General features: G+C 45.2%; 1 protein-coding gene across 5 annotated transcripts; it reads left to right on the top strand.

Moving 5' to 3' along the window:
* Window positions 1-724: 724 nt before the first annotated feature.
* On the top strand, window positions 725-24,325 carry GMCL1 (germ cell-less 1, spermatogenesis associated). 5 transcript variants are annotated; one of them, XR_013923393.1, is made up of 16 exons: window positions 725-1,008; window positions 1,982-2,105; window positions 4,906-5,002; window positions 5,605-5,702; window positions 6,174-6,286; window positions 6,966-7,031; window positions 7,207-7,291; window positions 7,515-7,605; window positions 8,758-8,898; window positions 12,812-12,881; window positions 17,750-17,825; window positions 18,652-18,797; window positions 18,999-19,086; window positions 20,094-21,174; window positions 21,433-21,545; window positions 22,732-24,325. XR_013923393.1 is itself a non-coding variant. In XM_080360340.1 (14 exons), the coding sequence occupies exons 1-14, from the start codon at window positions 827-829 to the stop codon at window positions 20,220-20,222; spliced, it is 1,506 nt and encodes a 501-aa protein (XP_080216466.1). In that variant the 5' UTR covers window positions 725-826; the 3' UTR covers window positions 20,223-21,410. The 5 variants fall into 5 exon arrangements, 2 of the variants coding, with proteins under 2 accessions (XP_080216466.1, XP_080216467.1); XR_013923394.1 differs by having other exon boundaries at window positions 21,446-21,545; window positions 22,729-24,325; XR_013923395.1 differs by lacking the exon at window positions 22,732-24,325 and having other exon boundaries at window positions 21,433-22,496.
* The last annotated feature ends 466 nt before the right edge of the window (window positions 24,326-24,791 follow it).

A 24,791-nucleotide genomic window follows, 5' to 3' on the forward strand; every position in this document is an offset into this window, starting at 1 on the left:
AATCCTTAATGTATAACAGTCTCTTCCAGGAATATATACTGATACCTGTATTTACAAGTTAATTTAGGTGGAAAGGTAGCAAAAGGACTAGGAATCCATATCTTAAATAGAATGATAAAGGGAACAGTATTGTATGTAAACTGAGGCAGGGTCGGGTGGACCGTAAACCCTGTACCAACCAATGGGGAACAGGGGAGGGAAATTGCAGCCGAGATTTTGGGGGGATACAAGCAGGGGATTTTTACCTTTAGGTAGAACACCCGGTGTTGCAATATCATTATTTAAAAAGTCGTTTTGCTGAGAGATCCTGCCTGAACCTATTATATTTGCAAAACAACTGTTTCCTGCAATGGGTACGTCCTTTGCAACTTAATCACAATATAGCTTAATTTAGCAGCTTCTCCCCACAGCCTCGCATCATTTCTGCGGCTCCCCGGTCCCTCCCCAGCCGGTCCGAGTATCCCGTGCCGGGCTCAGCCCGCTCAGTTCCCCTGGCAGCTCCTCCCGCCCCGCAGAGCTGCGGAGCGGCCGGGGCCCGACACGGGGTCGCGGTTTGGGGTTTTCTGGCAGCACCGGGACCCCGCGGCAGCACCGGGACCCGCGATCCCACCGGCAGCACCGCGATCCGCGATCCCACCGCGATCCACGATGTCCCGGAGCGGCCCCAGCGCCCCCACGCACGCGCAGAGCGCAGCCACGGCCCCCGCGCATGCGCTCCCGCGCAGGCGCCGCCATGGCCGCCACCGGCCGTTGCTGAGGCGCCGGTGTCGCTGCTCCGCTCCGGGCGGCCCCATGAGGAAGCGGCGGCGGCGGCGTTGGAGCGGCGATGGGCTCGCTGAGCAGCCGGGTGCTGAGGGGGCGGGCGAGCCCCGCGCGCGGCGATGGGGCGGCCGGGGACGGCGGCGGCCGGGGCGGCAAGAGGAAGCGCGGCGGGGCCGAGGGGCCCGGTGACAGCGACAGCGATAGCGAGGCCGAGCGGGAGGAGCGGCTGCTCAACACTCCGCGCAGGTGCGGGGCTGCGGGTCTGTGAGGGCTGCGGGTCTGTGAGGGCTGCGGCTCTGTGAGGGCTGCGGCTCTGTGAGGGCTGCGGCTCTGTGAGGGCTGCGGCTCTGTGAGGGCTGCGGCTCTGTGAGGGCTGCGGCTCTGTGAGGGCTGCGGCTCTGTGAGGGCTGCGAGTCTGTGCGGGCTGTCCCCGCGGTGCTGAGGGGCGGGTGGTGGCGCCGACACTGGGACACTCGGGGATTGAGCGCGTTTCAGGGGCTTGTGCAGGGACGAGGAGGGTTTGGTGTGAGGTGGGTCTGGGGGGTCGCTTCTTATTGGCTTTGGAAGGTCCCGGCAGCAGCTGCAGTAAAAGAGGGAGAGTGCATCTGGAATCTTGTGTCCAGCTGTGGCCCCTCAGTTCCAGCAGGACAGGGAACTGCTGCAGAGAGTCCAGCGCAGGGCAACAAAGATGCTGAAGGGAGTGGAGCATCTCCCGGGTGAGGAAAGGCTGAGGGAGCTGGGGCTCTGGAGCTGGACAAGAGGACACTGAGGGGGGACTCATTCATGTTTCCAGATATCTAAAGGGGCAGTGTCAGGAGGATGGAGCCAGGCTCTTCTGGTGACAACCAGTGATAGGACAAGGGGCAATGGGTGCAAACTGGAACACAAAAGGTTCCACTTAAATTTGAGAAGAAACTTGTTCATGGTGAGGGTGTCAGAGCCTGGCCCAGGCTGCCCAGGGGGTTGTGGAGTCTCCTTCTGTGCAGACATTCCAACCCGCCTGGACACCTTCCTGTGTAACCTCATCTGGGTGTTCCTGCTCCATGGGGGGATTGCACTGGATGAGCTTTCCAGGGCCCTTCAACCCCTGACACTCTGGGATTCTGTGAGCGGGGGAACCGTGGGGGTGGGGAGAAAAATGTCCTGTGGTGTGTGTTAATGCTGCTTCTGGAACAGGAAAAATTGAAGGAGTGTATCTCTGTTTGCCTTTTTTGTGTAGGAAAAAACTGAAAAGCACTTTTAAGTATATTTATCAGACTCTGTTTTTGAATGGCGAGAACAGCGATATCAAAATTTGTGCTCTGGGAGAGGAGTGGAACTTGCATAAGGTATATTTGCGTCAGGTAAGCAACTTATTTATTACAATAGAAACTCTTTTTAATAAAATAATACTTGGTAAATGTTGTGATGAGACTTTTTTTTCTTTTTTTCCTTATATTTTTGACTTCTCACTCTTTCTGTGAATGCAAACAGTTAAACAGCTTGTCTTGTACTTTTGAGAGTAACGTTAGGAAGCGTAACTGGAGCTTTGTGTTTGAAAAGTTTCTTCACTTCTGTCTCTATTTAATTTGTTTTAATCTACTCATCTTAACCTTGGCACATCCGTTGTGCAAACAGCCCTGAAAACTATCTTTTGATGTCCTGAGAATACGTTCTTGTTTGCTAAACAAATGACTGAGAGTCTCCTGCGATGTTAATGTTATTGCAGAGCGAAGAAGGCGCTTCCAGAATGGATTTGTAAGACATGTGCTGGCCCGGTTCAGTTTTACTGTTTGTTGGTACTTGGGTGTAGGAACCTGAAGTGAAATTGCTGTAGCTGGGTCTCTCTATTTGTTATTTCTTCGTGGAAATTGGTGTAATTGTTATTTCTTGAGAGTGTGCATAGAAGCTCTGGAAAGGAACACATCTTAGTGCGTACCTGCAAAAAAGATGCTGTTTCTACCAGCATTTTATTTTGGACTTCTATGAAGGTGAAGTTCTTTGTGTTACTCTTTGGGAGTGAAGAGGTACAGTTATCTTTACTGACTGTTCCCTTTGTTACTTGTCCTGGGACAGAAGTGGGGAGAAACCATGGGTTTATGGTGAAATGTCTAATTCAGTTGTGCTGCTGACGTTAAAGTGGAGTCTGACCTTGGAAGCAATGTATTTGAAGCAGGAAGAGGACGTAAGATGAGGTACCATACCTGAAAACGTGCACTTTGGTAGCTGTAGGCAAACACAAAGCAGTTTTATGTTTGAAAGATGCGTAGATGAGGTTTGTAGGGACATGGTTTAGCACTAGAGTTGGGTTACGGTTGGACTTGATCTAAAGGGTCTAGTCCAACCAAAATGATTCTGTGTGTTACAGGGTGCAGATGACGCTGTGAGACACTCAGCAGTTTGAACACAGTTTCTATGGTGTAATAAGTGATGGTAGAAATGAATTCTTGATTTTGTTGTGTAAAAGCCGTGATCACAGTGCAGGTAAAACAATTCCTTGCGTTGGCTGCAGTGAGGGAAATTTCATTGCTTTCTTGTAGGAAAAAGCCCTTTATTTTTGCATGTGTTAGAACCTTTTACAGAGCATAAAACAAGGGCAGGAAAATCACTTGTGTCTAGCCCAAGGTTGAGCAGTGGGTGTGTGTGACCAAAGAGGATGCTGCAGATACAGCGTTAATCACGCTTGATTTAACGAAGGGGGGATATAAACGGGTTGGACAGTCAGACTTGGGCTGTGCAGCATCAACAGGGTGGGCCCATTGCTGATGCCTCCTTGGGCCGGTCGGTGATGGCGTTATTAATTGTTGCTATTCTGTTGTTGCTGCATCTCAAGTTTGTGAAGCTAGTGGGCTGGTGGCTAAAACTGATTATTAATCGCTTCCATGGATGCTTTATAACAGGCTTTGAAAAGTGAGGATTTGTTCTGTAGGGGCCTTGTACAAGCGATGTTCTCGTGAGATGAAACGTGCTCAAGTTAATTGCTCTGTTTCGATTCATGCTCTGTCATTGGAATTATGTTACTATAGGTAAAATATTTTGGAAGTTAAATGATTCTTAAATGAAATTTTGACTGTGTCTCTGGCTTGTTGAGCAGAATAACTCGCTCTGAATGTTTCCGCTTCCCGAGTCTCCGTTCCTGTGTTTAGTTTGGTAAAGGGCAGTGAGGTGCTGCCCTACCCGTGAGCAGCAAATGGGAGAAACGGAGGGTTTCCTTTTGCTGATGCTCTTTACTAAAATGATGAATTCTCAGCAAATTGAGGAGTCGATCTTCCTGGCAAAGCCAAGGTGGCCTCATGAGGACTGGTACGATGAATACGGTCATGGTTTTGAGAGCAGCGCGTTGTGTATCATCGGAGTTAGGGGATGTGTTGGAAATATAGAAATATTTACATAACGTAAAATGCAATTTTGATTTTGATTTGATTTGCCACCCTGGGTTGAAATGCTGAGTTAAGGGGTCAGGGAATATGGTGCTGTACAAATAGACTTTATTTTTTTGATCTCTCAGGTAAACTTCAGTGAGTGATAGCATCTCATAATGGGCACATCTGCTGCTGAGAAGGAAAATCATGAATCCTAGTAGAGCAGTGTATTTCACTTCATTGGGATGGAAACCTATCAAATTCTAGTTTTATATGCCTTACACTTTATAATAAAAGGTATATTTACATAAATGGTGTATGTGTATGTGTCCTTGGTATGAGACTACAACCTTGTACATTAATTTGTATGTCTTGCATGCCTGTTTTTTTCTTTTCCCCCAATACCCAACCTGGCATTTCCTAATGCCTGCAGGATTTGTTGTCCACTGATAACATTAAGGACCTAATTCTTGGACTAATTATATCCCCATTGGTGGTGTGGTTTGTAGGAAAAGAGCCTATGTGGCTTTTCTAGCCCTTTAAAGCTCTTTAGTTACTCTGATTACAGATACATGGTCCAAATTTTCTATACACGTTTCCACCTTCAGAAATAGAGCAACTACAATTAGCCCTTTCTCAAGTATGTCAGAATGTTTTAGCTTGTGAATGGTTCCCTTAATACATTTTGCTCTGCGTAAAGGTAAATATTAACGATTTTTTGTTCCATGTGCTGCTTTTGACCGTCCTCATCTGAATGAAATCTCTCACTTGAGTTGTTTTGCTCTCATCTTCCCTCATACAGTCAGGCTACTTTTCCAGTATGTTCAGCGGATCTTGGAAAGAATCTAATATGAACGTCATAGAGTTGGAGATTCCTGACCAAAATATCGATGTAGAAGGTAAGTGGGAAGCTTTTATTTTAACATAAACACTGAACATAGAGGTGAAGCTGAACCTGACCAAAAATAACTGAAAAAAAATATATTTTTAAAGAATAATTTTCAAACTACTAAATAAGAAACTTGAGAGAGTGAGTTCTGTGCTCATTCAGTTTTGAGCTTGACTGGGGTCACCAGTGGAGTTGAACTCGGACGCAGTGGGACTGGGCAGAGTGGTTTTTATGGCTCTGAGCATCGTGGAGTGAAGAAGTTGTGTTGTCCAGAAGAATCACAGAGGAACTTGTAGCATCATAGCAATATCTCAACGTTACACCAGTGATCAGTGGCAGGGGAGGATCACGAGGTTTAGGTGCTTTTGATCGAGTTTTTCCACTCTCCACGTTGCCCCGTCCCATGTCTTGGTGACTGTTTAAGGTGAATATTTTGCTTAAATGGTGAAAAGAACTGTATTTTATTCATTAACACCGTGGTCTGCGTTTTCAGCTTATGTGTGTGCTTGGGCTTTTTATCCCGAGCACTGGTGCGGTTTGTTTCTATTTAAGGATTCTCTTAGTTATCCGTACTCCACATCCCATATTTGTTTGATACTTGTGTCTTTTCAGCTCTCCAGGTGGCTTTTGGTTCACTGTACAGAGATGATGTCTTAATAAAACCCAGCCGAGTCGTTGCGCTTCTAGCAGCAGCCTGCATGCTGCAGCTCGTAAGTAACACGTCTGCTGTATCTTTATGTTTTCTTTTTACGTAAAGATAACAGCTCATATATACTCACACGTGTGCACTGTTTCATCCAGAGCAATGAATCATCTCTTCAGACCCAAGCGTAACGCAGTCGTTTTGTTTTAAGATGCCGTGACTAAGATTCAGTTGTAATATTAAGTTTTGCTTTGAGAATCCTATCTAGGAGTAGAATAAAATATGTTTTAACAGCTCATTTGTTCTACCCTGAGGGTATTTATTAAGCTTTTCTTTCATGTGATATATTCTTAAGAAAAATGTACTTTTCTGAGGAAGGTTGCTTTAAGTTTTCTGGATCACGTAGCGTAGGTCACTGTAGCCCGCGTGACTTGGGTAATTGTTTGGGCATGAACATTTGTATGAACTGCACAACCTTTGACGTATCCTGTTAGTAAATTAAAACGTTGAATATTTGTGGGTTTTCTCCTCCCCGCAGGATGGCTTAATCCAGCGATGTGGTGAAACAATGAAGGAAACCATTAATGCAAAAACCGTCTGTGGTTATTATAATTCAGCGGAGACGTACGGGTTAGACTCTGTGAAGAAAAAGTAAGAATTACTTTCTCCAAGCTGCTTTGTATGCTGCTAATTAAAAGTGTGAATTTACAAACAGTAAAATAATGCCCAAGTTGTTGGTTTTTAAGAGCCTTCTGGCTTGGGTTCTCCTTCTGTTTAGTTTTTGAATTTCTACTATAATCAATTACTTTCAAATTGGTGTAGATTATAGTAGATTGATTGGCCTGTGCTGTGGATGAATTAATTACATCAGTAAAGACAATATATTTGGTCTGCAGTGTGACAGTGAAATAATACTTGTGATCATTGACTGTTTTATCGTAAAGCTGCTTTAATAAGCAGAACTTAAGCTTAACTTTATCTTAATTAGGAGGGATAATTACACATTTGGGAGCAGAATGCCGAGGTTAGTGGAAACTGTTTCGTTCTGCTGGGAGCGAGTATGTTCTCAGTGCTTTTTGTGGCATTACTTTGGATTTAGCTTGCACTGTACCCTGAGAGAAACTAAATGCCACTTTAAGAGCTTCAGAAAATTCTGGGGTAAACTTTGTTTTTGTAATAACTCTTTTGGATATTTTTCTGCATTCATGTCTCATGTTATTTCAAAATTTTGCGGTACCTACCCAGGCTTTGTGAGCCTGAGCAACTGTTGCAGGAATGTTGACATACATGAGAAAAAGATGAAGCTATTAATTCCTTGCTTTTAATGCAGGTGCCTTGAATGGCTCTTGAATAACCTGATGACTCACCAGAGTGTTGAACTCTTCAAAGAACTCAGGTATTCGGGCTTCAATTAACGTTCAGTGTTGAAGTACAATTTATTTCAGAGTATATAACGCACTATGAATAAGTTTCCAGGTTCTTGGTGGTTGGTTGTTACTTAGCTTGTTGCTTGGTGTTATCTGTACTGTCTCGTGTAAGTCTTATGATTTTCTTCTCTTTTTTTTCTCCAGCATAAACCTCATGAAACAGCTGATTAGCTCTTCTAACCTGTTTGTAATGCAAGTGGAAATGGATGTGTATACTGCTCTCAAAAAGGTGCGTGGCAAAGGGGCCGACTGGGGCTTTATCAAGTTGAACTCATCAATAGTAACATTTGTAACATGATGAGAGTTTTACCCTTTTTGGTATTCACCAAAACTATTTATTAGAGTATTGGAATCTTTGTAGGAATTAATGCATTATGAAAATGGCTCTTTAATAGTACATATGTTACTTACTTGACAACTTCAATTAACTCGAGTTTGTTTGTTTGACTTAGTGGATGTTCCTCCAGCTAGTGCCTTCTTGGAACGGCTCTTTGAAACAACTCCTCGCTGAAGCTGATGCCTGGTTTGCCAAGCGTATAAAAGGTAGGATTGATCAGCACGGCCTTGCTTTGGGGAAGACGTGGGTTAGATTAAAATACAACAGTCTTCCTTCACTTCCAAGTGTTCTCCCCTTTTCCAGCAGGCTCTCAACACCACAGAATCATAGAATGCTAGGGATTGGAAGGGATCTGGAAAGCTCATCCAGTCCAGTCCCCCCGCCGGAGCAGGAACACCCAGATGAGGTTACACAGGAAGGTGTCCAGGCGTGTTTTGAATGTCTCCAGAGTAGGAGACTCCACAACTTCCCTGGGCAGCCTGTTCCAGTGTCTGTCACCCTTACTGAGAAGAAGTTTCTTCTCAAATTTAAGTGGAACCTTCTGTGTTCCAGTTTGAACCCATTACCCCTTGTCTTATCACTGGTTGTCACCGAGGAGAGCCTGGCTCCATCCTCCCGACACTCACCCTTTCCATATTGATCCCCATGAATGAGTCCCCCCTCAGTGTCCTCTTGTCCAGCTCCAGAGCCCCAGCTCCCTCAGCCTTTCCTCACCCGGGAGATGCTCCACTCCCTGCAGCATCTTTGTTGCCCTGCGCTGGACTCTCTGCAGCAGTTCCCTGTCCTGCTGGAACTGAGGGGCCACAACTGGACACAAGATTGCAGGTGTGGTCTCCCCAGGGCAGAGCAGAGGGGCAGGAGAACCTCTCTGACCTACTGACCACCCCCTTCTAACCCACCCCAGGTCCCATTGGCTTCCTGGCCACAAGGGCCCAGTGCTGGCTCATGGTCACCCTGCTGTCCCCAGGACCCCCAGGTCCCTTTCCCCTACGCTGCTCTCTAATAGGTCATTCCCCAACTTATACTGGAACCTGAGAGCTTTGCCACTGTTTTGTCCACATATTTTCAAGTGAGCAGACGTCATCGCTATTTGTGCTTTGTTGTTTCTGCTGTTGTTCAGTTAGGATAAGCTGTTGTTGCCCTCTCAGTAGAAGACACTAGTATAATTCAAATTTGGTCTAATATTTCTGCTGAAGGGACTTGAATGTAAGGAATTTCTTAATTTTAGCTGCAAAAGATGTTTTGCCTGGCTGTAATAACTGCATCTGATCACCAAGTTAAACCTCAATCTCAAATAGAAATAGGGTCTGGTAAATCTTTAGGAAAAGACATGGTAACACAGGTGCTGTGTCTTACAGATTTTGAGGGTGACGTTGCGTTCCTGGAATCAGAACAGGGAAGCGCGTTCCTGCCAGTGTTCGCACACTTGAGGTTACCGTATATCGTCAGTGATTTGGCATCGGCCCGAATTGTGGAGAGAGATTCCCTGATACCCCCAGGTGAGTGAAGACACGGCTGAGCCGGCTTTGTGGGCCTTTCCCAGCAGAGCAACTGGTCTTATCGCTCTCGTGTTTATCTCCAGCATCTCAGTTGTGGCTGAAGGTTCAGCAGAGGCTGAATATTAAATTCACATGCATAAAAGTCTTAATAGGCACACACGTAGGTGCATTAAGCATTGTGTTGATCAGTCAGTTTATCAAAATACTCTATGATCAATATTTAGTACATTACCAGTGTTTAAGTGCAAAAAAAACCTCAAAACTTTTAAGAGAGCAAGACTTTCTGTGACTCAGCTGTTTCCTAGCCATCAGCTTTCTTAAAATTGCTGGGTAATTTTTGATAGGATTTGGAACAACACCTAAAAATGAAAATGCTGTGAACTCTTCTCCCGTCTTCAAAGACAAGTGTTATTTAGTAACAGATACTTAGGATGTTTTTGGAGGAGAAAGAGTATTTATGTATTCTGCTCTTGTCCTTTTATTTGCATTTGGACTTGTGTAAAATACACCCTCATTCTAGGTCCTGGTGCTTTTTGGAGCCCATGGGGTGAAATGCCATTTAATATTATTACAGAATACGGCTATTAACATTATATTACCACTAAACAATAAAAACGCCCATTCTCATCTCTCTGCTGAAGTCTGAGTTCAGAGCTGGTTTATTCTTTGCTTGGGAGCTCTGTAAACCTGGCTGCTGATACATGAGTAAGGCTGGAAATGAATTCTCAAGTTGGGCTCGCGCTTGAAAATGTTTTTCCACTCTCATTCATGTCTTTTATCATGTGAAACACCTGCATCTCCTTCTTTTTCCTTTTGTTTTTTAAATTCATTTTTACTTTTCTCTTCAGAGCGAGTTGTGCTCCCTGTCTCAGTGTTCAGACACCTCATGCTCTGCCTTTGAATTTGGCTCCTGATGTCCTTGCTCCATATTTCACTCTGTTCAGGGTTCCCTTGTCAGAGTTGAATCTTGGCGTTGAATTTGGCATCTTAACTCTCTGACAGTTTGGGGTATTTTTGGTTTGTGGGTGTTTGTTGCGTTTTGGGCTTTTTCTTAGCTCTCACATACACGGCTTTGCTATTGTTTATTTCTGTCTGCACTGTACATGTCCATTCATCTGTGCCTCTGATGTCTGGTTTTAGGTGTAATTGCCAAAATCAACCCTGCTTTTATTGAGCTGTTTATCACTCCTATTTGTAACTCCTTGACATCTGTGTTCTTGTCATCTGTAGCCTTGGGGGTCGCTTGCGACTCTTGTCACACGTAAATAATTTACCCTTTGAGTTACGTTGCTCTCTTCCTATAAACTTAATTTCTTTTTCATCTCATATTGGCTTTTCCTTCTATGCTGCCATAGATGTCAACACAACTATGGTATAATGCCAAAACAGACTCTTCAGGATATTTCTTTAGAGCCTGAGCAAGTTGTGAGATGCTTTTGAAACCCTTTCCTTGCCATTAAGATGATGTGTGAGTCGTCCTGCTGTACCCTGTCTGTTCCACAAATAATGGCTTGATTGCTCTTTGAAGCTGAATGTCTGGCCAACTTTGAGCAGCTCTTTCGCTCTGAAATTCTTGAAGAAACGTGGCTGTCAGAACCGAATTGTGACTCTGTGATGGGGGTACCTGTGGGGAGGGGGTGACGTCCTTTCCTTGCTAGAAATCTGTCCATCTCATGAGCGTAAGCGGACAATTCCCACTGCTTGAATGTCCTGGCTTTCCTCCTCCCGGTTCTGGTTTAAATTAATACCGTAAGAGATGGAGAATGCCTTCTGCGCTGCTTGGAAGTCAAATATGAAGGAACTTGGCTATCCTGTGCTGAAATGTCTATTCCAAGTGCTGTTTGAACAGCAGGTGGAGGCAGCGCATTGCCCAGAGCTGCGAGCCGTGCGCTGCTGATGCTCCATCCCTTGTGTCCAGTAGATGGGGCAGGTTTGGACCTTGAGCGAGTGAAAACGTTTTGTGTGACACACAAAACAACGCGGAAAAAGAGATCTCATCTTTGACGTGTGAGATTTTATGTGCTTAACCGATGTGTAAAGTAAATATAATCCATCTTGTTTAAGATGGGGATTGGCACAGATTATAACCCAAGTGTACAGCTTCATTCTGTAATAAAAAATGTTAACTTGGGGTGAAGGACCCTTTAGATCTTTAATGATATAGAACTGTGGGTTATTTCCATGCAAAGTGGCTTTGTCAGCATGTGAATAAGATATTGCAAACCAGAAATTTTTAGTACTGCGCTTGATTTCCTTCTCAATGTTGCTGCTGTTATCGGCACTGCCGTGGGCAGCGTTCCCTTCGTGTTCTCCCATGAATAAATGGTGCCCACACTAAACCCAGAAGCCTTCTATCTATGTTTTCCTTAAATTGTTACAAGATTAATGGCAACTTTGAGGCTGATTTGCTTGTGCTTTTTAGAAAGAACGTGTCATTTTTGCACAGTTCACAAGGTGCTAGAGAGCAAAATGTTTTCTCTTTCAACGCTGATACAGGGTTGATTTGTAGTCGTACAGAGGGAAAGCAGAGCAATGAGGGTTTGAGAGTGTGTGGTTAGTGCAGGAAGAGTATCTGATTTGCTCTACCATTGATTAATAATAATAAAAAATAAAAGAAATAAAAAGCTTTTGCAAAGGTTCCTGGCTGCCAGCATCCAGGATTTCAGGTGATTGCACCACACCCAGGTCTGCACAGGTGGAATTGCTGGGTGGTTTGTATTGTAGTGGAAACCTCTTAGATTATTGTAGGTGAAATTGTTCTCAAGGACCTGCAGGAGAAAGCTGCAATACTATATTAGGATTTCTTGTTTGCATAGAAGGGATGTAAGAGAGAGCAATCATTCTAGCCAAGTGTTCATTGTTCAGCTGCAGTTGGTGTATTAAATAGATATGTACATATACAACACTAGAGAAGATGCTCTGTCTCCTGATTTTGGTTATTTTCTTCCTTCTAGCACATCCATTCTCTGTTCCTTCCCTGTGCAGTTTTCCTTAACTCATTTTTATACTTTCTGTTGTACTGTGGTTAATGCCCATTTTGGTCCTATCTCTGAATCTTTACTCCAGGGTTAGCAGGGCAAGGCCTGGGTTTAATTTTTCCATCTGGGACTTGCAGGGAGATCTCAGCGCTGTGACCTCCCCTCTCCCTCTATCACCTTCATCACCCACCTGTTGTGGTTTTGTGCTAACAGTGATTCTCACTGCTCCTGCCATCCCCGTTGAGTTTGTTCTTGTACGTGACCTTGTGTACTTGCCCCTGGTCGTTATCTCCACTGAGAAGAACTTACACACTGTGCTTTTGGGTCCCTGTGATCCCTTTTGTGTAACTGACTTGCAAGCTGTAAGTTTTTGTTCTGATTTATCTCTTGGTTGCAACTGTTAAATTAATACAGCCGATAAAATCTTCATGGTGTTCTCACAGGAAGACATGATTTATGTTTATTCCCAGTAGGGGACAATTTCTGTTTGTTTTCACCGTATCTGTGATAAGTCTCTGTTTCCTTTATCCTTTGGTTCTGTTTTCTTCTTGTTTAACTTGTGTAGAATCCCATTGGGGATTCAGAAATCATCATCTCCTCCCAGGAGCTCGTTAACAAGCTCCTTGGCAAACCAGGACTTTGTGCGCTGAGAAAACGGGTTGAGTTGCATCACTTCTGGCAATGGCGAGTGCTCCACAAGACGAACGTGGTCCTGAGTTACTGAGCGTTAGCTGTTGGTTTTTATCTGTGCCGCTGCTTGCGAGTTGAGGCCTGGAGATGAATAACACAAGTGGTGGGTTTGCACAGGCCATCCAGTTAATGTGTAACCTTATTGTTTCAATGTTGTTTTATTTCTATATTTCAAATGTTTATGAATATCCCCATTCCCAGCTCCAAAGACAACGCCAAGCTTATTTATTTTTTTTTAATTTTAGAATGGCTGTCCTCTGTTTACAAACAGCAGTGGTTTGCCATGCTCAGAGCAGAACAAGACAATGATATTGGGTAGGTATATTACAGGCTTTCCTTTATTTCTTTCTTAAATTAGAAACCTTCCTCTCATATATATACTGACATGATTAACCTTTGGAGTTCACATTAAGAGGAGCGGGGGGGAAGCACAAATCAGGAGGTTTCAACTCTGCTGTTCTCTGAGGAACCATCTGTTCCCTTGGACTGGCCGATCTCCTTTGAACAGCAGAACTATAGGAAACTTGTATAACGCGACCAGAGGTGAACACGGGGGAGGGATGTTCTGTATTCGCTTTTATGTTGGTTAATGCTTCTCACTGGTGCTTTGCCTTGAAATATGTGTTGAGGCTATGACAGTGTAACTTATTAGCCTTGTGTTTTAAGGACAGCTTTAAGAAAAGTGCTGCAGATGGGAAGGAGCCTTACGGTCCTGCTTCCCTGGGCAAGCTGGGCAGGAGCCGGCGGTGCGCTGGAGGCAATTTGATATTTTTTGTTCATGCAGGATGACAGAGTCCCAGGATGTCAGGGTTTGGAAGGGACCTGGAAAGCTCATCCAGTGCAATCCCCCCATGGAACAGGAACACCCAGATGAGGTTACACAGGAAGGTGTCCAGGCGGGTTGGAATGTCTGCACAGAAGGAGACTCCACAACCCCCTGGGCAGCCTGGGCCAGGCTCTGACACCCTCACCACGAACAAGTTTCTTCTCAAATTTAAGTGGAACCTTCTGTGTTCCAGTTTGAACCCATCGACCCTTGTCCTATCACTGGTTGTCACCAGAAGAGCCTGGCTCCATCCTCCTGACACTCCCCCTTTAGATATCTGGAAACATGAATGAGTCCCCCCTCAGGCTCCTCGTGTCCAGCTCCAGAGCCCCAGCTCCCTCAGCCTTTCCTCACCCGGGAGATGCTCCACTCCCTTCAGCATCTTTGTTGCCGTGCGCTGGACTCTCTGCAGCAGTTCCCTGTCCTGCTGGAACTGAGGGGCCACAACTGGACACAAGATTCCAGGTGTGGTCTCCCCAGGGCAGAGCAGAGGGGCAGGAGAACCTCTCTGACCTACTGACCACCCCCTTCTAACCCACCCCAGGTCCCATTGGCTTCCTGGCCACAAGGGCCAAGTGCTGGCTCATGGTCACCCTGCTGTCCCCAGGACCCCCAGGTCCCTTTCCCCTACACTCCACGCAAACCTTTGTTCCTGCCGCTCCCATCCCAGCCTTCCAGGCAGCGACCAAGGGCCCAGCACCCAGCAGGGCCCAGCACCCTGTGACCCGTTTGCCTCGTTCCCTTTGAATTTCCCCCTGTGTTTTTTTGGCCGCTCCCTGCACTGCCAGCACCTCCGGCCCTTCCCTGGCAGTGCATCCTTCTCCCCTGCTAAGACCCTGTGCCCTCAGTTATCCTGTGTTTTCTCCTTGCTGCACTGTTGCCGTTGCATTGCCATTGAGGAAACTCAACGACAACCACCACATTTCTGTGCCCTTTCAATGATTTGCAGGTGGCTGCACTGGTGTTTGTGCGGAAGGCGTAGCTGGGCATTGTGCCCCACACGGGTTATCAGGCTTGGACGTTGATTTAACGTATGTCACATGTACGTGTGTGATCATAAACTGTTTCCTTCTGCTTTGCTTTTTGCCACGTTGCTTTGAGCCAGGTCCCTTAATCACTTTCTAAATACCAAACCTCTGCCAAAATGCGACTGGGGGAGCTGTTTGTGCCTTTATCCTCTCTCATGGTTCTTCATGTGCTTTGTGGAGAATAAATGTCAGATCAGGAAGCTGAAAAATGTTTGTTACTTTTCAAATACCGATAAACCAGCTTCTTTATTTTCTTGGATCAGTTCTGTTAGCCCAGCGTTTGCCGTTCTGAAGACGAGCGTGTTCGATTGCGGTGGTAGGGTCACTTATCAATTGCAATCTGAAAACGCTGTCCTGGTTTGAAGCAGAGGCCGTGCAGTGCTCAGCAGAGTTACAAATCCCTCCTCTTCCTTCGGGGTGAACAATGGATGTTCTTGATGCGCTTCTCCGGCAGTGAGTGGTTAAGGATTTGCCAGGTGGAGGTTTTGGCTGGATTGTTATTGAACAACCAGCCACCAACAGACCTGTTGTTAAATAGAGACAGTTCTGTTTTGAAACAGCTTATGCTTTAGCCCCAGCATCCTGTGGAATAACGGTGTATTATATAGGAAATATTCCCTTAATTATTTCCTTTTGATGTTATTATAGCATTAAAAAATCCCCAGAACTCTGACTTTGGTCTTTGAATAATGAGGATTTGGAAGAAGTGGTTCTCTTTGGCCATAGCAGCGTTCAGGAGGTGGTGAAGTACATCATTGTGATCTCATCATTTAGCTCCTCAAGATTAATCTCAGGTGGTCGCAGCTTGTTTCTGATACTGTTGTTGTTTTGGGAAGATTTTTCTTGTAATGCTGTCGTGGACGTATCTAATAGTAGATGGTTGTAGATTGTGCTTGTATGGGAAGCACAGTTAATGTGAAAATTAGTATTAACATAGTCATAAAAATCCTGACACAAGATAAGACTGTATATTTGCTTTTTTGGATGTCTTTTGGTAGTTCACTGTAACACAGTGAGAGCATTTGAACTGTCAGCTTCATAGAAAACTGCGGTGAAGATGCTGGGGGTCGTACCAGCTTTTAAAGGAGCAACTTTCACGTTCAACTACAGGGCTGATGATTTCAGTGCCTCTTAAAACGAGCAGAGTATTTCACCACGTTTTTCTTGCTTGTCTAGTTTGCTCTTTCACAGTATGGGATTTCTTTTTCTTTCATAAGTCCCCTAAAACTGAAAATCTCAGGCAGAGGGAATTTTACTCCGCAGCAGAATCTGTTTGCTTACTCTTTGGAGTAAGAGATTCATTGCCAAGCTCTTCCATTAATGGCAGTGGGAAGAAGTGAGTAAAACGTCGTGTTTCTCTTCAGTATTTCTTAAGTTCTGACTTTAGTAGTTTACCAACTGGTTCAAGGTGGCATCCAGGTTACTGTTTGTTTAATAGGCAATAATGGACTAATTATCTTTGCACAGGGTGTTCTGTGGAGATGGGGGTGTGGGTACGGGTGCCTGGAGACCTTCCCTGTAGTTAATAATACCTGGAGCGTCGTTAGTGCATAGCAAGCGATCTCTGAGAAAATCAATGTCATTTGAAGCCCTGAGATCCCTTTTTGGCCTGGCGAGCTCTGGTGTCTTAGAAGGGAAGATGTGCAAATGTTCCTTTGTATTAAAGCAAATATTTTGGGCATTTGACCAACCTGTAGCTAAAAGGAAAGAATTGAGGTTTTGTGAGAACATCCTCTTCTCCAGCTCTGCCCTTCCTCTCACCCTCACGGCCTCTATCAGTATCTGAACACATTTTTTCCTGTAGAGATAAGGGTGCAAACTTAGAAAGCTGGACAGACTGTGCAGTCTTAGATGCGCTGAGGCTCTATTTTCATATCCCACCTGGTGCAGAGCAGAATTGCACCTTCTTATTCCAGGCCTGCCAACATGGAAACGATATTGCTTTGGAATGTGTGATGTGGTTTGCTCTTTTGAGAACTTTAGAGAGGAGAAGAAAACGTTTCTCTCCTATGTAGTTTGCATTTAAAAGGGCTGGAGTTTGTTCTGTGGCAGATGCAAGACAGATCTTTCGAGTCCATGACCGGAATTGCTTCTATTCTCAGAGTCTCTTTGGCAACGTTCAAGCGGGAAATAGAATAACCTGACTGTTCACTAGGCCAGTGCAAGTGGTTGAAAGTGGGAGTTTTGCATCTTCTGAGGCTGCTCGAGGAGCTGAGAGAGGGAAATAGTAATGTCTGGCTGAACATCACGTACTGATGTTTGTGAAATTTGTTACTAATTAAACAGAAATAAATCTTTTATCACCATTACTGAATTTGGGTCAGCTAACCAGTTCAGCGAGAAGATGTGGAAAAGGCACATGGAAGGCTCTTGGATGAATTTGCTCAGCGTCATTAACTTATTTGCTTAGCTTATTCACAAAATACATAATCTTCCAGGATTTATTTTTACAGAAAGGGAGTGAAAAGCCCACAGACCGAGTTTGTTCCTAAAAGCTGTAGCCGCAAGTTCCTGTGTGCTGTAGGAAGAGAACAGACGCTGCATTCCTTCTTGCTCGAAGGATATTGTTTGATATTGTGGTTTAATTGAACGTGCGTGGGGGGGTTGCCTTTCATTGTGATTTATAATACTCACTCGAAGCGTTTCTCCTCAGTGTAACTTGAAGACTTTCTGGCAATGGTGACTTATTTGGTTAATGATGTAATCGTATCTAAAGTGAGTAACATACCTCTGGAAAACCAGAGCCGATTTTACTCCTGCCGGCTCTGCAAGATTTTCCTGCGTATTGAAGCGCCCATGGAAACTGTTGGGTGAAACAAGTTCGCGGTGGTGTAGGGTGACAGAACCCAGGAGCTTGTGGCACTTCGCGATTGCTGAGGGTAAACTTTTTATAGCCAAGTTGTGTAACCAGCTGCTTGAGAAACCTTCCACCATCTGCGGGCGCTTCTTCACAGCACAGCTGCTCCGCACCATCCTGGTGGTGGTGGTGATTTGCGCCTCCCCACTCACACCACTGCACGTAAAAAGGACTCGGTGGTTTTTAGGATGACTATTTCATTGCAACGGCTGTTATTTTCTTACCTGGAAAGGTTCTTTTGTACAAGTCCTACCTGACTGAGGTGTGTCGAGCGGCTTTACGTTGCGGTTTTGTGCAGTGTTTGGATATTCATGGGACAGCTCAGGTAGGAAGGGGAGGTCATCCAGTCTAAGCTCTGCTCAAAGAAGGGTCGGTCGTACAGTCAGACCCGTTTACTCCGCTCTGTTCACCTTTCCCGCATTAAAGCACCACACAAAGCTGAAGTGTCCTTAAAGTTGCGTTTTTCTTGTAGGCCTCAAGAATTAAATGAAGAGGAAATGGAAGGAAACAGCATGAGGTGTGGTCGAAAACTTGCAAAGGACGGTGATGTAAGTACGGCACGTGGCGACGCCTGTGCGGAGCTGACATGTCTTAGGCATGTTCTGTATTCTCAAAACACGTAGGTCTTAATTGTCAAGCTTCATCCAGAAGATGTAATGGAGATGGTACACTAAATTATTTTGCTCTCCCTAGAAGGATGAAAAAACTTGCTGTGTTTGCCATGAATACGGATCTAGTGTTTTAATTGCGTTCTTGGGCTGCAAGCAAGTCCATGTTTGGCAAAACCTGTGGTGTGTGAAAGGAGGGGATGTAGCCATGACTTGTCATTTGAGACTGTGAAATACACACAGCACAAATATACCTGTGATCACTGGTGTCTTTTTAACTGGAAAAAGCAGCTTTCTAGATAAAACATGGAACAGCCACAGCCAGAACCCCCATGTGTTCCATATACATGTGTGTGTCTTTAGGTAACAGGTCTTGCGAGAATATAGGAAACATGCATTTGTTTCCCACTGAACTCGCTAAACATGAGGCTGTTGTGCTCCCAGGAGCGCGCTGAGCGTGGACGGGACCTGCGGTGAGGTGCTGCTCACAAACACAGCACCGCTTACAGACGTGTTTTAGATCCACTTGTGCTAAATGTATTTCTGTACGTTTGGAAGGCAGCTGGTACTGAGCTTGCAGACAGATAACTGCACAAGACAACGGCCACAAAGTGCATGGTTGCCCACCAAGATGTGTTATATTCCAAATAAGCATCCAGGAACCACCACACATCCCTGTAGCCGAGAATCCCACTCCCCAGTGTGATTTATTGGAGAAGTGACACTTATTATTCACATCACAACCTGGTTTTTTACTTCTCTTCAGTACTGCTGGCGGTGGACGGGCTTCAACTTTGGCTTTGACCTGCTTGTTACTTACACCAATCGTTACATCATTTTCAAGCGGAACACGCTGAATCAGCCATGCAGCGGATCGGTCAGCCTGCAGCCTCGGAGGAACATCGCCTTCAGGTAAACCCTGCCCACCCAGGCAGACCCTGCCGTGCATGCTAAGATGCCTTCCTGTTACTACATCTTTCCATAGTGCTTGTGTTATGTTTTGTTGCCGCCAAGCTTTGAAAACGTTCTTCTGTCTCCTTGGGAGAAACTCTCTGAGCTGGAAAAACTAAGCTCTGGGGAATTTAAGTCATGTAAGTGTTGTTCTATCCCTAGGTTACGTCTGGCCTCTTTTGACAGCAGTGGGAAAATCATTTGCAGTAGAGCAACAGGATATCAGATCCTAACCTTTGAGAAGGACCAGGTATGTTTGTGGATTTTTGAGCTGTTGAACTTGAGTTGTGGAGTCCAGGGCATGAAACAAATGCTGAGAAATCAACAATGCTTTTGAAGAGAAGTTGCTCTTCTCGTTGTTATTGCTTATGTGGAATTCCAAGCGTTCCTTTTAGATGTGGTGGAAGATAACGCTGGTTTGGGAAGTGTAACTAGAGTAGGGTAGCGTGGATTTCGTTAAGGTGGATAACCGTGAGGTTGGTGCTGCTGTGGGGTCGCGCTCGGCTGGACAACGACTTCCCCAGCGCTGCTGAGGTTACTGCAGAACGTGTCCAGCAGCCTCCTGCTTCTTTAGAGGCAAATTTGAAGCTTGTTTGAAGACTCTTGTATTATAAGCTGAAGAGTTAAAAGAACATCTGCATATTGTTCAAGGGTGGTAGTTATTATTCTGTCAAAAAGCCTCAGAGAGGAGTGGGGTTTTCTGAAGAGAACGTGCCCATTTCCACCTCTGTGGCAGCAGAATTTAGTAAGGAATGTGAAAGACTTGGTCATCAAGTTTCTTAATTCCTAATCAGCAGTGATATGTAGATGGTAAGTAATAGAAAACTTCTTGTAAATGCCATCCTCGCTGTAGGAGAAGGTTTCCGTTTTGCTAGGCCAAAGTTCTTGGGCTAAAACCAGTTCCTACCAACCAACTGGAACTTAACCTGGGTGGTTAAATCTCCCGAAGCTGCTGGTGGCAGAGTCGTCTCCTTTTCTCCCCGGGGTGCCCGAAGGTGACGTTTACTCAGCCATTTCCTACGGTTCTATTTTCTTTGGTCGGCAGCACCGGGGCAAAGTGTTATAAACATTTTGAAAATATCTTATCAGTGTTAACGTTATCAAACCTCTGCTTAAGGTGAGTTACTATCTTGGGGATTTATCTTCTGCTTTTTAATCTCTAGTAATTAAAATTATAGAATGACTGTTAGTATCAACCTCAATGTGGTTTTATTTGATCCGCGTCGCCCACTGTGCAAATGTCCCCTTGTTTCACAGGAGCAGGTGGTGATGAACCTGGACAGCAGGCTCCTCATCTTCCCGCTCTACATCTGCTGTAACTTCTTGTACACGTCACCGCAGAAGAAAACGGAGGGTGAGGCGCTGCCGGACAATTCGGAACCCTGAGCCCTCTCCATTGGGATGCAGTAGCGCTTGTAGGACTCTGCTTTCCGTTACCTGCCTTGCTGATGCACAGAGCCCTGACAACAAAGGCCTTACACTGTAGCTGATATATCCATGGCCTTAGTATACTCCTATGCATATCTGAAGATCAGAAATTATCTAGGCCAAAACTAGTTATCCCCTATTTTTTAAATTCTTATTTATGTTCCGCATCTTCAGGCAGTAGCCATTCCGTGTTTGGGAAACGTTACGCTTTGATTTCTCTGGGCGAAAACTGAGCCAAATTGGAAATAGGGGGTTTGCGTGAACGTCTTATGAGCTTACCTGTGGGATTCGGAGCACACGTGATAGGACGTGTGGGTTTTATGTTGGTTTTTGGGTTTTTTAACAACTGGTTTGTAAATACCAGCTCCATATTCTGCTTTATTTTGCGGTCCTTTTCCATTAGGGCCAAGTACCTCTGTGTAAATGTTGCCTGTCAACTTCTGTTAGTTATTGAACTGTACGGACTTTCAAACCTGCTGGGTTTTAAGCCTTTATTGCATCTCACACCCATACATTTCTTTCTTGTTCTTGGACTTTTTAAACGTTGCAGCAGATATTTCCCTTTCTTTTTATACCACGTGAATTTGCTCATGAGGATGCTCATAAGTGAATTATCATTCTCCATGTGCTGAAAACCTGCGCTAACCATCCTTTGAGTCTGTGACACAGCAGCAGCACTTAATACACTCACGTGAACCAAACACCACTTTCCAAACATCGTTTTTTGCGACTTGTTTCAGCTGTAACATTGGGAATATATCCCGTTTTAGCTCAGGAACTTGTGACCTTCGAGTGCCTTTTGAGTTGTGTGTGTTACCAAACTTCCCATCAGTTAAGCGAGGTCACAGGATCCGAAGGAAGAGCCGGGAGCAAGGGATTCCTTTCCGTTGGTTTGACAAAGGAGTCGAGCGTAAGTGATAACACCGCGTTCATTTTTTCTGTCTGTTGAGTTTGATGCTTGTCTGTTTGAATTTTGAATCCCTACAGCAGGATTTGCGGGTTCAAAGTGGGAATTTTGCCTCTTTAGCCTATTTTTTTAACGTTGTCAGAAAAGTAGAAAACCATTTGTACTTTATAACAAGGATAAAAATGTGTTGGGCAAGATGGAAAAACATGGCAACTTGTCAATAAATGATTTCAAGTGTCCATCCTTTTCTACTATTAATAGCTTTTTCTCCTAGAATTAGCCCGTGGATGCATCTCTATAATCTTGCACTGTATCCTATTTATTGGGAAGCAGAAAGAAGCATTTTAAGGCGTTCACCTGCATCAAATATTTAAGTAAGCACTTTGTCTTTTTATACCTAGAAGCACCAAGTCTTTAAAACTCATTGATTCAGTGGAAAGAAATAGGGGCTGCTTGTTAATGGCAGAACAAAAGGGGTACATTAAAATACCTGCGTTTAATTTATGTGCTGAGGGTTCAGGTCCAGGTCCTGCAAGAGCTTATGTTAAACTAATCATGATACTTTTTCCAGCCATAACCAACTCCTTCCCTTGTTCTTTGGGGTCCTGGTTCCCTCCCCCTCCTGCTTGTGCAGGGACTCAATGCAAAGAAATAATCCCTTCCCAGCTTTGCTGCTTCTTCCCCACGGCCCGACCTGGGGATTTGGGATGGGGATGGAGCAGCTCAGTGCGCGGAGCACAGAAACCCAAACACATCACAACTCACCCCAGAAAATGGGTGCTCGGTTGGTTGGTTTTTTCGTCTCTTTTATTTGTCACCGACTAGGAGCAGCAATCGTGGCGAAGGGGAGCTGGGGAGTACACCACCACACTCGGGAAAACCGTATGAAAAGTACAAAAATAAGGAAGCCTATATATAATATCATCGCAGTCAATTACTAAAAATAAATATTGTAAACACGAAATAACATCAGGTGAATCTACAGTCACTCATTTCCGCTAGCAGCCCAACAGTCTTTGGCTTTATTTAACCCCCCCTGGCCCAGAGGGAGCCAACACCCCCATCAAGATGCATTTTCTTTGCTCCAGACTTGTCAGGGATGTCACCAATTTGTCCGAATGAGCAGGAATCGCCTCCTTTGCTGTCAGTGACCATTCTTCTACGAGCAAGCGCAACGGTTCAATAACAACGATGTGGCAGAAGAATTTTCCTCTCTTTTCTCTGCCAGGAGGGCAGGGGGGTGTGGAGGAGCAGGGGTCCCCCCATCCCAGGTCATTTTGTGCTGTCATGGACCTTGTTACTTGTGGGTTTTGCTTCCCTCCCACCCACAGGGCCTTTTCACCCCCTTATCTCCCAGCCAGCTTGAATTGCCTGATAAGAGACCTGGGGTCAAACCACGGGAGCTCTCGTGTTCCTCACACATCGTGGTGACTCACTGTGACGCTTCTCCCTATGCAACCTTTGACTTCAAGAAGAGGCAAATTCCTTTTGAAAAGCTCAATAATTTGCTGCTTGCATATATATATATATATATATTTTAATTATTCTTTTTTAAAGCAGCAACAATAAAATTCTGTCTGAAGCAGCAATGAGAGAATTGCCGGGGAAGAAAGGTCGGTGTCTCCAGCATCGCAGAAGACCCTGGAGAAGGTGCCAGCACAACACCAGGAGTGCAAAGAAAATGCATCTCAATGGGACCAACCCAAGCGAAACAAAAGCCGTCCTCAATCCACAGAGCAGCGCTTCGCACTGGAGGAGAGACAGACTGCGCCAGCCCGGTGGGTCAGTCTGTCCATCCCTCCCTACATATAGATTCGATCTTCCCTTCATAGCAATAGTTACAATTTCATCTTCCCTTCTTCATTTTCAACACATTCACATAACATCCCGTGGAACGTTTTGGTGTGAGGTTACAGTCCCAGCCAAGTTACAATCAGACTGTGCAGCAAACATCTCTGGTGCTCATCGCCCTGGACACAGAGCAGAAGCTTCTCCAAGTGGTTAATAACGCCTGCAGCTCAACACGGGGTGTCCTAATGCTTCAAGTCGTGCTTTTTCCCCTGATAACGCGCCAGACCCTGCTTTATTCTGATGCAAAGCAAAGGGGAAGCAAAAGCTTTCAAGGATTACAGGATCCTTGTGGGTATCCAGCCAAAAAACCTCCCTGACCTCATGAAGCTCAGATCCGTATCCTCGAGTTCAGCACGTGGCCTTCATGGTTTTGTGACCCCCCAGCCTGGATACTTTGGACAGACCCAAAGCGGCTGGAGCTCCAGGAACTTGCGCCACAACCGAATTTCCTGTGTTCCAAGAGGGAAAGGTCTCCCCGCTCCGCCGGAGCAGGGACAGAGCCCCACATTCCTTCTCACCCCCTGAATCCTGGAGCTACAAAAGCAGAGCTGCCCACAGTCCCGATCCTTCCCACTCTCCCCCCAAAACTACAGCTCGCTAAGTGATCCGAATGCTACGTGTTTCCAAAGGGGCACAGCTGGATAAGAGACTGAAAATACAGCCGCTAACACGACCTTCTGCGCGGTGCGGCGGTTAAACCACGTCTGGATTGGTTTTCCGGTAAGCAAAATGCTGGTCTGGTCAGGAAAGAATCACACACAACTGCTTGGTACCGTATTAAGAGGATTTCTGTGTCATCTTTCAGCGATTTATTTAATATCTTCTAAAACTTCCACTAAACTCAGTTTCTTACATCGTTTCTATACACAGATTTGATTTGTTTTAATTGTCTTGAGGCTTATAAAAAAAAATAAGCATTTAAAATGCCCAAAGAGTAATTTTGCTTGAACGTTGTGCTACTGAACTTGACCCCCAACATAGAAGAGATACTTTTGGTAATGAGGCTGCCCCAAGCAATATAAAAATATACACAAAAATAGACAGAAACTCTATCCTCCAAACCGAAGGTGTATTTGTGGGAATCATTAGTAATTTGCTGGTTTCCCTTTTGTTCTGGTGGTAAATTCAGAAGGCCCAAACCTCTTGTACAACTGCCCTCAGGAATCTGGGTCTCTCTCTCCAGTCTACCCCAAGAAAAACTTAAATTAAAAAAATAACACAAGAAAATAAGTACTCTGTACCGCTCTTCAATGACATTAAAAGGTGAAGCTACAACTAAACACTATACCCCCCCGCCCCGAGACTATGTACACAAAAAGATATCCTGAAACATAAATATACAGTGTATAAATGCAGGTGTCACCTACAAGGCTGAGGACGCAGCACTATTTCACAGACAAAAAGCAAACCGGACCCGCCGCCACGTTTGGGGCGCGGGGACGACACCGACCCGGCGCTGGCTCCTCGTGCCGCGCACGCACCGGGGGAAGGGGCCAGTGGTTTTGGGGGGTGTAACACACAGATATACCACGTTACTACACGGTGTAGGGTGCGGGTGAGAGGTCGGGAAATGGGATTAGACCCTGAGTCCCCAAATTATTTCCAGGCACATGCTCTGCTGGAGCAGTCGGAGGGGAACCTCAAACTGGGGTCCAGCAGTTCTTTAGTATTGCTCACCAACAGAGATACTTGGTATCTTGCAGCGCAGACTCGGAACACGCCGGTTGAAATTCTGCACCCTGTGCTTTAAGAGTTACCATGACTTTCAT

Source organism: Nesoenas mayeri (genome assembly GCF_963082525.1).
Source record: "Nesoenas mayeri genome assembly, chromosome: 27".
NCBI classification, from domain to species: Eukaryota; Metazoa; Chordata; class Aves; order Columbiformes; family Columbidae; genus Nesoenas; species Nesoenas mayeri.